The sequence below is a fragment of the Hippocampus comes genome, unplaced genomic scaffold (assembly GCF_001891065.2).
Source record: "Hippocampus comes isolate QL1 unplaced genomic scaffold, H_comes_QL1_v1.1 scaffold186, whole genome shotgun sequence".
Lineage (NCBI taxonomy): Eukaryota > Metazoa > Chordata > Actinopteri > Syngnathiformes > Syngnathidae > Hippocampus > Hippocampus comes.
This window is the reverse complement of record NW_017806236.1, coordinates 2,191,193-2,202,573: the sequence shown is the minus strand read 5'-3', so window position 1 is coordinate 2,202,573 and position 11,381 is coordinate 2,191,193. Positions and strand designations below refer to the sequence as shown.

Below are 11,381 nucleotides of genomic sequence, written 5' to 3'. Positions count from 1 at the left end.
TATATATATATATATATATATATATATATACACACACACACGCACACGCACACACACACAGAATATATAATGTTAACAGAAGTAAATGCTGTTTGACAGGTATCCCAGTCCGATCAACGTTTGAGAACTCCAAGGCTGCAAAGTACGCAGGACTCCTTCGTCATCTGACCATAATGGCCACCAGCACAGTGAGGGACATTGACCCTCAGAACAATCTCACTGTCCTACGCATTGGCACTAAGAATCAAGAAATCATGATCGCACCTGGTAATATTGTCAAAATAATTATGGCAAATCATCTGAGAAACTGAAAATAACAACTTGGTCTTTTCTTATCTTGTGTGTCCTTAGAGAACGACTGTCTGGTCATCGTCCTCCAGAGGTGTGATGGCTGAGGTGCCCTAATGTGTTACCATTCAAGGGAAGTCCTGAATTGTTCCTGATGATGGTTCCAAGGAGATGGATCCTGTTTCAGATGACTTTGGGTTGAAAGGCAGGCTACAACCGGGACTGGGGGATGAAAATTAATGACAAATTTAACAATTACTAGTACTGCACAGTGGTTGACTGGTACAAAAAACAAACAAACAAATCATCCGTGACATTTTTGACATTGACCTCATAATCAGTGGAGAACAACTGACTCGTAAATTATGTACATGTTGCCCGAGGGAATATATTTTACAAGTATTCCAAACCTAACTGTAATTCTTGAGATGAAGGGTATGTTATGCAGTATGTACTCTATATGTAGTCTATTTTTATCTCAACAGCCAGCCTTCAATTTTGCTGCTGTAGATCGCAAATTTCTCCATTGTGGGACAAATAAAGGTTTTCTTATCTTATCTTCTCTTTCGTCATGAAAAGCACACTGCAAATACCCTATATTCGAAATGTACAAAATGCCTCTAAAATTCGGGCCTATCTTAAAAAAAAAAAAAAAAAGACCAAGGGCTGGGGAAGGGGCGTTGCCAAAAATAATACACTGTTGTTAAAAAATGTGGAGTCACTGAAAATTATTTTAATATAGAAAGAAAAGCACCGTCTATAGGTACAAGTACGACCATTCCAAAATTTGAGTTAGAAATGTCAATTTTAAGCTATTTTCTGTGAATATAACATTAATAATAAACAGAAATGTAATGCATTCTAGACGAATAAAATCTGTGACGGAATGGCTATGATTGCGCCTCTTTCCTTCAGGGGGCGACATATCGCATGTGGTCCTCGTCAGTGTCATGTTTTAGACGAGAAAAAGACAAGGCGCTCCAAAACAATAAGTGATTAAGGTTGACACTGCCAAGTTACGTTTCTTGTCTCACTTATCCAAACTAATACGTACGTGTACTGTATGTTGACATAATGGAGAGCAAGAAAGCGACTTTGACTGTCCCTGCATACGGACATGTCATCGCGAGCGAGAAGTGGAGAAACTCGTCGCTTATTCAAAGCTTGAAAGGTAAAAAAAAAAAAAAAAAGGGAAATATGAAATTATTGCAGAACTCAGGTTAAATATCTCAAGCGCATTTCGTTTTTTTTTAAAAACGGAAATCCGATGTTTGCTGAATTTTCGTACACGCTAGTAGAAAAGGCAAATGGCAGTGATATTTAAAACCTGTTAATGGCATGTTTTCCACAACGAAACGTTTTTGTTCACCTGGCGCAGGTTTGCTTTAAAAATGTGAAATGCAGTATTTTAGTGTCAATTGAGACGTGGCTATTCCTGACTGAACTAAAATCTGCTGAACAGCACGTCCATAAGGTATTAAAATAAGTATTTTTTCCCCTCCTAAAAATCCGATTTAACTGTTTTCCCTCCATCGCATTTAATACGCAAATGATAGTGACATTCAAAACGGCTTTTGCTTTATTCCTCCTCTAATACCAAACAAGCTCATGCTTTTTTTTAAACATCATTTTGCCTCATCTTCCACAGACATAACATAAATATGTCTTGGGATTTTTACAGAAAATAAGGTTTTACTTTTGGAATGCTTTAACGGAGCCACACGACCGGTTTATTAGAAATAATAAATCTTTATTTTCGGCTAACTTCAGGTGACAACTGTGCAGGATAATCGCTGACGCAAATGAAACAATTACCTTTTCACATAAGGACAGGTAGCTTTAGATTTTTTTATTGTGTGTGTCTAAATAAATTTAAATAGTATTTAGAAACTGCATTTGGTATTTTCTTGGGTTGTCTCTGTGATATTAAAATTGGTTTGATGAACTGACATCTTTGTGTGTGTGATAAATATGCAAAGAACACAGAAATCAGGAATGGTGCAAATACTCTTTCACTGTACATAGCTGTCAGTTTTTTGCATATTTTTAGCTTCTATCCTCAAGCATGTAGAGTGTAATGTGTTTTGAACCAAATCTCTGAAATAATCCTGTTTCTCTGCTCCAGGAGGAGGAGTGAAAATCCTGTTCGAGAGCGATCTTGGCGTGGCCGACTTCCTCCTCCCAAACAAGAACTGCATTCTCTACCTTTCCGAATGTGATGTCATCGCCGGTGCTGCCTACAAGAGGAAGCTGGTTCGGTACAGGAATGTGAGTTTGAGCTTCTCACCTATTTAGTTTTTGTCCTAAGTCGGTGTGTTGACATCGCAGGCCTGCAGCAGCTTCCAGGAGCTGGTCGTAGTGGAGAAAACACGCCTGGTCGAGCAGTACTTCTGGGCCGTCCAGAAGTTTGTCGTGTTGGAGCTCGGCTTGACGCTGCTACCGGTCGGCGGGCAGACCGAGGCATCACAACTTCTCCTTCAAATGGTAACATCACTTTTTGTTGAGTTAGGTTGCTGTCCAGCTTTGCTTTGTTGACCTGAGTCAGCAAAAAGCAATTTTTTGTACAGAATAGTTTGGTTAAATTGTGGGGGTAAAAAATTAATTGATTCATTGTATGTCAGACATTTGAGCGCAGTACCCCATGTTGCCACTCGTTGATAGCACTTTGAAGACCCAAAGAATATTGTGTTCTGTGACCATAGAACCACCAAACCTACCAAATGCAAGATTTTCTTCTTTCACCAGAAAAAAAAAAGTTTCTTTCTCCGTTCTTTGGTAATCAGTAGTAGAACATGGTTTGGTTGCTCCAAAGACAGTTTCTGACCAAGAAAGGGAGACAACAAGCTTTTGTGAAAATAAACATGTCAAACTTAACAGTGATCTTTATCTTCTACCGCAAAGCTGTCCTGATCTGAAATCCAAAGCAATTCAATGGCTGAAATCTACAGGAATCCATGAGTCATTACAGTGGTGTATGAACATGACTTTTACAAATAAACTGGGTGAGACCCTCTTCCATGCCTACCCCTACTTAATGAATACGTTTTTGGTGACAGTAAATGGTTGGAGTGCAGGTGATTTCTTACTCCCTAATCATTAGTGACTGAGTGCATGATTACCAACACGGTTGCTTAAATATTAGATGGTGATAGTGTTCTTATTTCTGGTGGCAGGTTCACACCGCCGGCAAGGAGAACCCATTCAGAAGAAAAAGCTCATCTGGACTCTTGGACCCGCTGGTCTTGGCGACAGTGCAGCAAGTTCCTGGGGTTGGCCAGGTCAAAGCTCTGGCCCTGCTGGAGCTCTTCTCCAGCATTCATCAGCTGTGCAACGCCACCGTCGCAGAGTTGGAGGTCGTTGTGGGCCAGACTGCTGCACAAAACATCCACACGTTCTTCCACAAGTCCACTGCGGCAGGAAGATGACATGCGGCCACTCTGGAGATGATTCGGAACTTGTAATTGGACAGAACTGGGATGTTTTGGTCGCAAAACCTCTGAACATGTGCCGTATGGATTTTATGAATGGAGCGGTTAAATGGTTGGCACATGTGCCTCACAGTTTGGGGTTTGAATCTTGGTTGTGGAATTTATTTATTGGGTGATTTCCTCTCTGATTTTCTGTTTGGCGCATTACATGTTTGCTTTTCTGAGTGTCATTGAAGTCATCGTTGATTTACGTTTTCGGGGGCGGTCACTCTCGAGCAGAAGGCACTGAGACCGAGAAGGAGAAGGACGTACCTGTACATAGTTGCTTGAGATGTGTATAAGTTTTAAAAAGAACCAACACGACAGCTATGTTTTCTGTCGTTTTGCTCCGCTGCAGAAACTGCCGTGTTACCGCAAGTGGAGCTGCACCGACACTGCGCCGGTGCTAACACGCTCAGCGGCTTTGTACGTGTGACCGCTCCACAAAATTTGCTCCGGTGTAAAATATATCGCAACAAAATACATCGGTGTAGCGCCGGAGCAAATGTGTGCCGTGTGAACAATCCTAAATTCTCAGTGCTCAAAAAAATCTGAGGAAACTATTTTTACGCCTTTTTTTTTGCAAAATTATCAAAACAGGTCGAGTAAATTATTGACAAATACGTGTATACTTGAAATACTTTCGTGTGCTTTTTCTGTTTTGTTTCCTCAAGTAAACCTGTTGAATTAGTGTGTGTGTCTGTGTGTATCAGTGGCGGATGCTGGTCTGTCAAAGACGGGAAGCTCAATTTTGGCCGACATCATAAAATGTGTCCGTTTATTTATACGTGAATTCTATTCTCCGTTCCTTTTCAAGAAAATGATCTGTGACCCTGTCACACCAACAAGGCGTATTTTCCAGGGACTTAATTAGTGTCCTACAACTACAGGAACTACAATAAAACCCACCAGAAATAAAAGATTAATTTGTCGCTAGTTGTTTACAGCAAAGAGTGTCGCTAAGATGATTAGGAGAAGTCTCCAGCTCAACTCAGAACAGAATGCGAATTGAAAAATTACTCACACGGATGCCGACACTAAAAGGTCGGTGATTGGCTCATTTCGATGTCAATCAAACTGGCACACAGGCTCAGACAGATCATCCAATCTGATGCAGAAAAGCCGAGCGTCCGGTACCCTCCCACTGCCATCCAGTCGCAGAGACGCCGAGCGTCCGTGGGCGGGACAAAAACCAGCTTGTATCCAATGACTCGTCTCCGTTCAACGCATTGGGACAACCTACCCTGAACTCTCTTGAGACGCTCGGCGTCTGGATGGTAGACTCTCTGCTGACGCTCAGCGTCCACCATTTCGCTCAGCGAAGCTGCGGGAATGAATGAGAAGGGAGTCGCGTCGTAACCAGTAAGAAGAAGCTGATTCGGAACAAAAGTTGAGCACGTTTTAGCGCATATTTAGTCAATGACATGTACACACAATGAAATTTACATTCATATATTTGATCACTTATTCTTTGACATTTTAGAGGAAGCCGAGCTTCCCTAGCAGTCCGAGAGCAATCGCCACTGGTGTGTATATATGTTTATTCTTTGTTGGCCATATTGCCCCTGGGGGGGAAAGAGACATTGGTCTCACTGGGTTTCTTTTATTTGATTGATGTGTACTTCTACTAAGTACAGCGTGTGAGTACAATTACCACTTCTGTTTTCAAATACAATATTTTTAAGCATTGTAATCGAGGAAACCGTATTTGGCTGGTTTTGCGTTTTCTCTCCAGAAGTTAACACCAACATTCATCGTCGGTAGAGATTGCACGTGTAGTGGTCAACTACCGGTCCACTTGACTGTCCTTTACTGGCAGCAGGTGTTTCTTTTCCGTCCTATTATTTAATATATGCCGCCGTTCAGTTTCATATCGATTGGAATCAAAGAGTTAATGATAGAGTCGTTTTTACGCTTTTATTATTACCAGTAAACGTGTATCACGTCAAGTTGAAGTAATGTGGTACAGTTTCTTTTCCAAAGGGAGAAATGGCGCGGGCTAATGTTGGCTTGTTAACCAAGTGCCATTTTGTGAAATCGCACATTGCCAGTTGCCAAAGTAACTTAACATTCGTTCTCTGAATAACGCATTATTTTATTGCATTTTTTCATATTCTCAGACCAAGCGAGTGTTTTCGAGGCTAAAGACGATGTCCAAGTTGATTAATTTGAAGGTAAACTGGGGCCTAATTCTTATCACTTGAATGTCTTGCCACATTTCTGTCTTCGATTTAATTTCTCAAATAAAAGATTGAATAGAGTGCAAATAATTAACTTTGGTTAAATTGTCTAATAGTTCGTAAAAACGTGTCTGTTGAATTATGTCAGCCTTTGACTAATTTACTCACAATACTGCCTTAATGTGAAAATGCAAAAATACAGTAGAGTGCAAATAATTAACATTGGTTAAAATGTCTAATCGTTCGTAACAACGTGTCTATTTTGAATTATGTCAGTCTTTGACTAATTTACTCTCAAGGCTGCATTAATGTGAAAATGCAAAAATAATTCCCCTACGCAACACTTATCATTGTTCCACTCGGCGCATGTTCAGTTATCTATCCTTTGTTGAAATGATGTGTGATGTGTTCTTGGCAGTGATTGTGAACATGTTTTATGGAAACATTCAATTCTTCCTGGTAGAAGCGTGAATTCTGTCCAGGCTATATGAGCAGACAATGAGACTTCCATGTATTTTAATTAAATTCCAGCATAATTTCACAGCATACAGAAAGTTACCTACTTGAGCTAGAACTGGGTGACGGAGGCTAAGAAAAATTAAAATTACGACAGTATGTAGCGAATCTGTATAGGAATTCTGGAAGGAGAGATGAGAGAACTCCCTTAAAGGAAAAAACCTTTCACAGACCTGAGACTGTGGGGTGGCCATCTGCCTCGGTTGGTTGGGAAGTGGTTTACTGCAGGGGTCCCCAACCGCCGGTCCGCGGACCGGTACCGGTCCGCCGGGCATTTGGTACCGGGCCGCACAGAAAGAACTTGCCTTAATTCCGTTTTATTTATTTTGGAATACGAAATGTTTTATTTTGAAAAACTACCGGATACTCCCTTACATCCTTCTGTGTCACGTTTGACACACGTCAAGCCGCGCTTCTCCTTCACGTGACCGATTACTTCAAAACAAAACGCGGGAGCTCGCAAAATGAGTAAAAAAAAACTGCTGGAAATCGCAAATGACGGCGGCCTTAAAAGTACGTTCGAGAAAACTGGATTAAAATTCTGGCTGAATACTCTGAGATGGCCACAATAGCACTGTTGCTATTTCCGACATCCTACCTGTGTGAGGCGGGGGGTTTCTGCAGCAACGGCGACGAAAACAAAATTACGAAGTAGACTGGACATAAACCACACACTTGAGGTGTCATTGTCTCCTATTACCCCGAGATGGGACCGTCTGGTTGCAGAAAATCAAGCTGGGTGCTGTGGTGAGTCGTCATTTTCATGCACTTTGAATTTGCGTTGTATCGTATTTTGAAGGCATTAAACATTGCCATAGCGATCGGAGTGTTGCAGCCAGATTAGACGCTCCTTGTGTTTATTATTATATTTCGAAAACGCCACAGTTTTCATGCAGCTCATACCATATTATTTTGTTGTATTATTTCCGCCACACCTTAAATGCCGGTCCCTGAAAATATTGTCTGACATAAACCGGTCCGTGGGGCAAAAAAGGTTCGGGGCCCCTGGTTTACTGTATTTGATGTAGAGCTATCGCAGGTTTTCAAATGGAATAAGGAAACAATATGTACTCCTAATTAAATTAGCAATAGTATGTCACGGTGATTAATTGTGACATCAGTGGTACCGTTTAGTCGTATGATTAAATTAATTGTAGAAGTAAGAGTTGGTGTTTTTGGCTGCTCATCTGGAAGTGTGCATAAGAATCTCTATTTCCAACATGGCAGTTTGTGGACCCTTCATGCATCTGGGCCCAGCTGGACAGCCTCGCTGGCATGGAGGCGGTGGGCAAGCATCAGTACAACGAGCTGTTTGTACACATGAACAATTTCTATGAGGATGTCACCAGTGACGAGTGTGTGGTGACACCCTCCTCACTGGAGGAGGGACAGGTAAGCTTCGCTCAGTCAGCTGTGTCTCATGGACTTGGGTGGGTGTGTTCTCTGATGGGATGTATGTGTGTTTGACGCAGGTGTGTGTGGTGTACTGGTCCCAGATGAAGATATGGTGCCGGGCCAGGCTGCAGTCCATTGTCTCTGACTCGCATATGTCTCTTGCTTACTGTGACCTGCTGGACCATGGAGAATCTCTGGTTGTCCTCCTCAGCCAGTAAGACCATACTCTACACTGTGTGTGTATGTTCTCTGCCTGCTTTATGTGAGGGTTTATTGGAATAACTTGAATAATTCCGTCACGAAAGCATTCAAAGTCAATTTTTTCAGCTAGAAATAAGTTGCTGCAGTGGCACTGAACCCAGAACAAAGATTGCGGAAAAGAAATTCAGTTTAGTCATCATTTCACACACCAAAAAAAAAAAAAAAATCCATCTCAAGGTAGCTTGAATATCTTTAGCTAAGTTTATTTAGCTGATCACTGCATCCAACTCTACCCTCTCATTCGATGACTCCCACATCACTCACCATGTTTGCTGTGCCTTTTAAAGCCTACACATTCAAAATCGCGCAGTTATTAGAGTGTAGAGCGTGAGATGACTCCAATTGGACAATATTAATACTTACACCATACATGAATATTTTGTATGGGTATCGTATCATGTTTTTGATAATGCTAAATCAACTTTTTCTGATTGTGGCAGTTGATATCTAAAGTTGTATTCTCATCCTCATTTGAGAATCCGACATGTCAAGCAGGACTTCCTCCAGCTGCCATTCTGGATGCGGAGGTTCCATCTGGCGAGGGTCAAGCCCCTGACGCTCCAAGTGTCTTTTTGCGAGAAAGCCAAGCTGGCGTAAGAGTGCTCATAATCTCGAACTCCATAATACAGTTTGCTTGTGATGGACGTGTGTTTTGTTTGCAGGCCATCCAGCCACTGGGACAGCTCAGCCACATCCTACATGCATGACCTTCTCAAGAGTGAGCCTCATGACATGCGCAATGCTTTTCAGTGTTCATCACTCACACGTTTTTCCTCATGTCAAAGCTTCAAGTCAGATGGAGGCTGTTCTAATGAAGGACGAGTCCAACTCCACCGCCATCGAGCTCTACGTGACCGTTAAGAGCGTCAAGGTCACCTCGCTTGAATATAAACGTTTCATGTATGGAATGTCTACATACTATGTTTTACGACCATCCTTTTAGGGACAATTATTCCCTTCCAATCTCCAAGCAGTCAACACGAAATCACACTGCTTTAAAGGAGATATTACATGTGTATCTTTCTCAAATTAAGAGTTCTTGTTTCCAAATTCCCTCATTCAATATAGTTTGGTAACAATATGGACTTGATTGTTTAATGTCACACTTGATGGGTCAGTCGGCACTCCAGACATACAGCTATTTGCTTACAGCACATGAAAAAGTTACTTTTCCCTAAAATGTCCCATATAAGACTGGGAGTACATCTATTGAGCTTACGCATTTAATATGTCATGAGTCTGAACATTATTTTTTTTATTTTCAGATATGTGTGAATGATGAACTGGTTTCCAAGCAGTTTGCCATTCACAGCCAAGACTGTTCTGACAGCAGCAAGCTGGAACAGCTCAATGTTCACCATTTTAGATTTACACACCACAGCCTCAACACACCTGCCAGGAAGCCCGCAGCACGAGCCACAGCCACTCCAGTGCCATTTACACTAGAAACTGCTCCTCCTCCAGGTAAAAACACATTCAGCCAAAATCTTTGTTCTGTTATCGTGGTAACTTTTTGGCGGGGCATTTGCCAAACACTTAAGGTGCATTACCGGTGGGCCACCTTTACCATACCAAAAGTATTTGCCAACCAACAAAAGGGCTGCAAAAATTAGTTGACTATTCACAATGACATTTATGATCAAAAGTGTTGACAATGAATTTAATAGTTGACAAGTCGTTTGTTTTTATTTTATATATATATGTGTGTGTATATATATATATATATATATATATATATATATATATATATATATATATATATATATATATATATATATATATATATATATATATATATATATATATATATATATATATATATATATATATATATATATATATATATATATATATATATATATATATATATATATATGTGTGTGTGTGTGTATATATGTGTATATGTATGTATGTATTCCGTCATCGTTTTGTTCATTTGTGAGGCTTGATTATATGTATATATATATATATATATATATATATATATATGTATGTGTGTGTGTATATATATATATATATATATATATATATATATATGTGTGTGTGTGTGTGTATGTATATGTAATTTGTGAAAAGGAAGCACGTTATTGTTGATGCCCAGACTTCATTTCTGACATATGGACAGTCGTGTCTGGATGCGAACATGAGCACACACAGGCTACCATGTTTGTTTGATGTAACACAATGTCCTGTTGCGTTACGCTCACATATTGTCGCATGTACTATGGATTACGGCGGCATTAGTCGGTGAACTCCAGTTCATTAACGGCCAAAACAGTTTTTTATTTATGTTCCCATATTTTAATGCAGTGTTAATATTCAAACTATGCTTAACGTTACAGTGGCTTACCATCATATTAAACATACGCTTTATGAATTAAACGTCTGTGTCTCTTTTTGATAAACACTAAACTTATATTTTGATGTTGGCCATGATGGTGGTATTGGAGAGCCAAGTATTTTATTACGTGTCAAAATTTCAAGAACCACTGATCTATGAAATGTTCGTGCCATTTACCAAATGTCATGTGACCCTCAGTGATGAGGCAAGCTAGACTTGGAGGCTGTGATGGGATGACAGCACCCTCTCAGGTCAGTGTTTTTTTAGTGAATGTGCCCACTGACGTGTCATTTTCATCCAGTTTGTTTCTATTTTGTATCCATATTGTTTTCATGTCGTCCTTGTTATATTCACTTTGCATCCATCCTTGGTCGCTGTTTTTCAGAGCCCAATGAGTGAGGGAACTAGCAGGTCAAAGCCCACAGATGGACAAACGTTACCAGGCAGCCAATCAGCAAGGTGAAAGTGCATCAGCGTGAATGAGGTTAAGAGAAGAAAAAAAAAGATGAGTCGTGACGGCAATGTGTTGTTTCAGTGACTCGTCGAAGGAATCTGTCTCCTCCTTGGCCGCCACGTTCAAGTCTCACCTCACTCTGTTCAGGTGTGTGATGATATCACGGTCGCACCGTTGTCCGAGTGGCTAGCAACGGATGACTGTGTGGTTGATGTCTGCACAGGTTCATGAGGTTCCTCAATCCGGCAAGCAGCTTTCAGGAGGCAGAGACAAATGTGAGTTTTATGTAAAGCATAATTAAAAGTAAGACAACGGCAATTACGGTCATATGTGAACATTACAGGTGAGTCAACCCGAGGATCTGATTAAGTATTCACCTCAACATTCTTCAAGCTCATCCAGCACAGGACAGGAAGTGTAAGCGGAATGCTCGGCACTACTCTGAAACTCCAGCAACCGTGAAACAGCAAAAAAAAAAA

At 40.7% G+C, this 11,381-nt stretch overlaps 3 protein-coding genes across 6 annotated transcripts in view; all 3 read left to right on the top strand.

Annotated features, from left to right (window-relative positions):
- Nucleotides 1-592, top strand: part of LOC109507625 (dynein light chain roadblock-type 2) — a 1,919-nt gene extending 1,327 nt beyond the window's left edge. The window contains exons 3-4 of the mRNA XM_019857215.1: nt 100-267; nt 352-592. Of these exons, the coding sequence (XP_019712774.1) occupies nt 100-267; nt 352-395 (212 nt within the window). The 3' untranslated portion in view covers nt 396-592. The remainder of the gene's footprint in view (nt 1-99; nt 268-351) is intronic.
- A 350-nt stretch (nt 593-942) lies between these two features.
- faap24 (FA core complex associated protein 24) lies at nt 943-3,862 on the top strand. 2 transcript variants are annotated; one of them, XM_019856927.1, is made up of 4 exons: nt 943-1,459; nt 2,420-2,556; nt 2,617-2,772; nt 3,462-3,862. In XM_019856927.1, the coding sequence occupies exons 1-4, from the start codon at nt 1,363-1,365 to the stop codon at nt 3,711-3,713; spliced, it is 642 nt and encodes a 213-aa protein (XP_019712486.1). In that variant the 5' UTR covers nt 943-1,362; the 3' UTR covers nt 3,714-3,862. The 2 variants fall into 2 exon arrangements, with proteins under 2 accessions (XP_019712486.1, XP_019712485.1); XM_019856926.1 differs by having other exon boundaries at nt 2,414-2,556.
- A 1,447-nt stretch (nt 3,863-5,309) lies between these two features.
- The window catches only part of tdrd12 (tudor domain containing 12), a 19,469-nt gene continuing 13,397 nt past the window's right edge, over nt 5,310-11,381 (top strand). For 2 of the 3 annotated variants that reach the window (XM_019856932.1, XM_019856929.1), the window contains exons 1-12: nt 5,310-5,929; nt 7,679-7,843; nt 7,924-8,060; nt 8,584-8,700; nt 8,770-8,825; nt 8,893-8,978; nt 9,373-9,571; nt 10,647-10,699; nt 10,834-10,907; nt 10,984-11,049; nt 11,126-11,177; nt 11,246-11,319. In XM_019856932.1, coding sequence (XP_019712491.1) covers nt 5,906-5,929; nt 7,679-7,843; nt 7,924-8,060; nt 8,584-8,700; nt 8,770-8,825; nt 8,893-8,978; nt 9,373-9,571; nt 10,647-10,699; nt 10,834-10,907; nt 10,984-11,049; nt 11,126-11,177; nt 11,246-11,319 — 1,103 coding nt within the window. In that variant the 5' untranslated portion in view covers nt 5,310-5,905. The remainder of the gene's footprint in view (nt 5,930-7,678; nt 7,844-7,923; nt 8,061-8,583; nt 8,701-8,769; nt 8,826-8,892; nt 8,979-9,372; nt 9,572-10,646; nt 10,700-10,833; nt 10,908-10,983; nt 11,050-11,125; nt 11,178-11,245; nt 11,320-11,381) is intronic. The other variant, XM_019856930.1, reaches the window with a different exon arrangement.

Excerpts from the sequence above, each read along its gene's own strand:
- faap24 (XM_019856926.1), top strand. The coding sequence starts at position 1,363 with ATGGAGAGCAAGAAAGCGACTTTGACTGTCCCTGCATACGGACATGTC. Across the intron at positions 1,460-2,413 it reads GCTTATTCAAAGCTTGAAAG|GAGGAGGAGTGAAAATCCTG; the intron begins GTAAAAAAAAAA and ends TCTCTGCTCCAG. Across the intron at positions 2,773-3,461 it reads CACAACTTCTCCTTCAAATG|GTTCACACCGCCGGCAAGGA; the intron begins GTAACATCACTT and ends TTCTGGTGGCAG.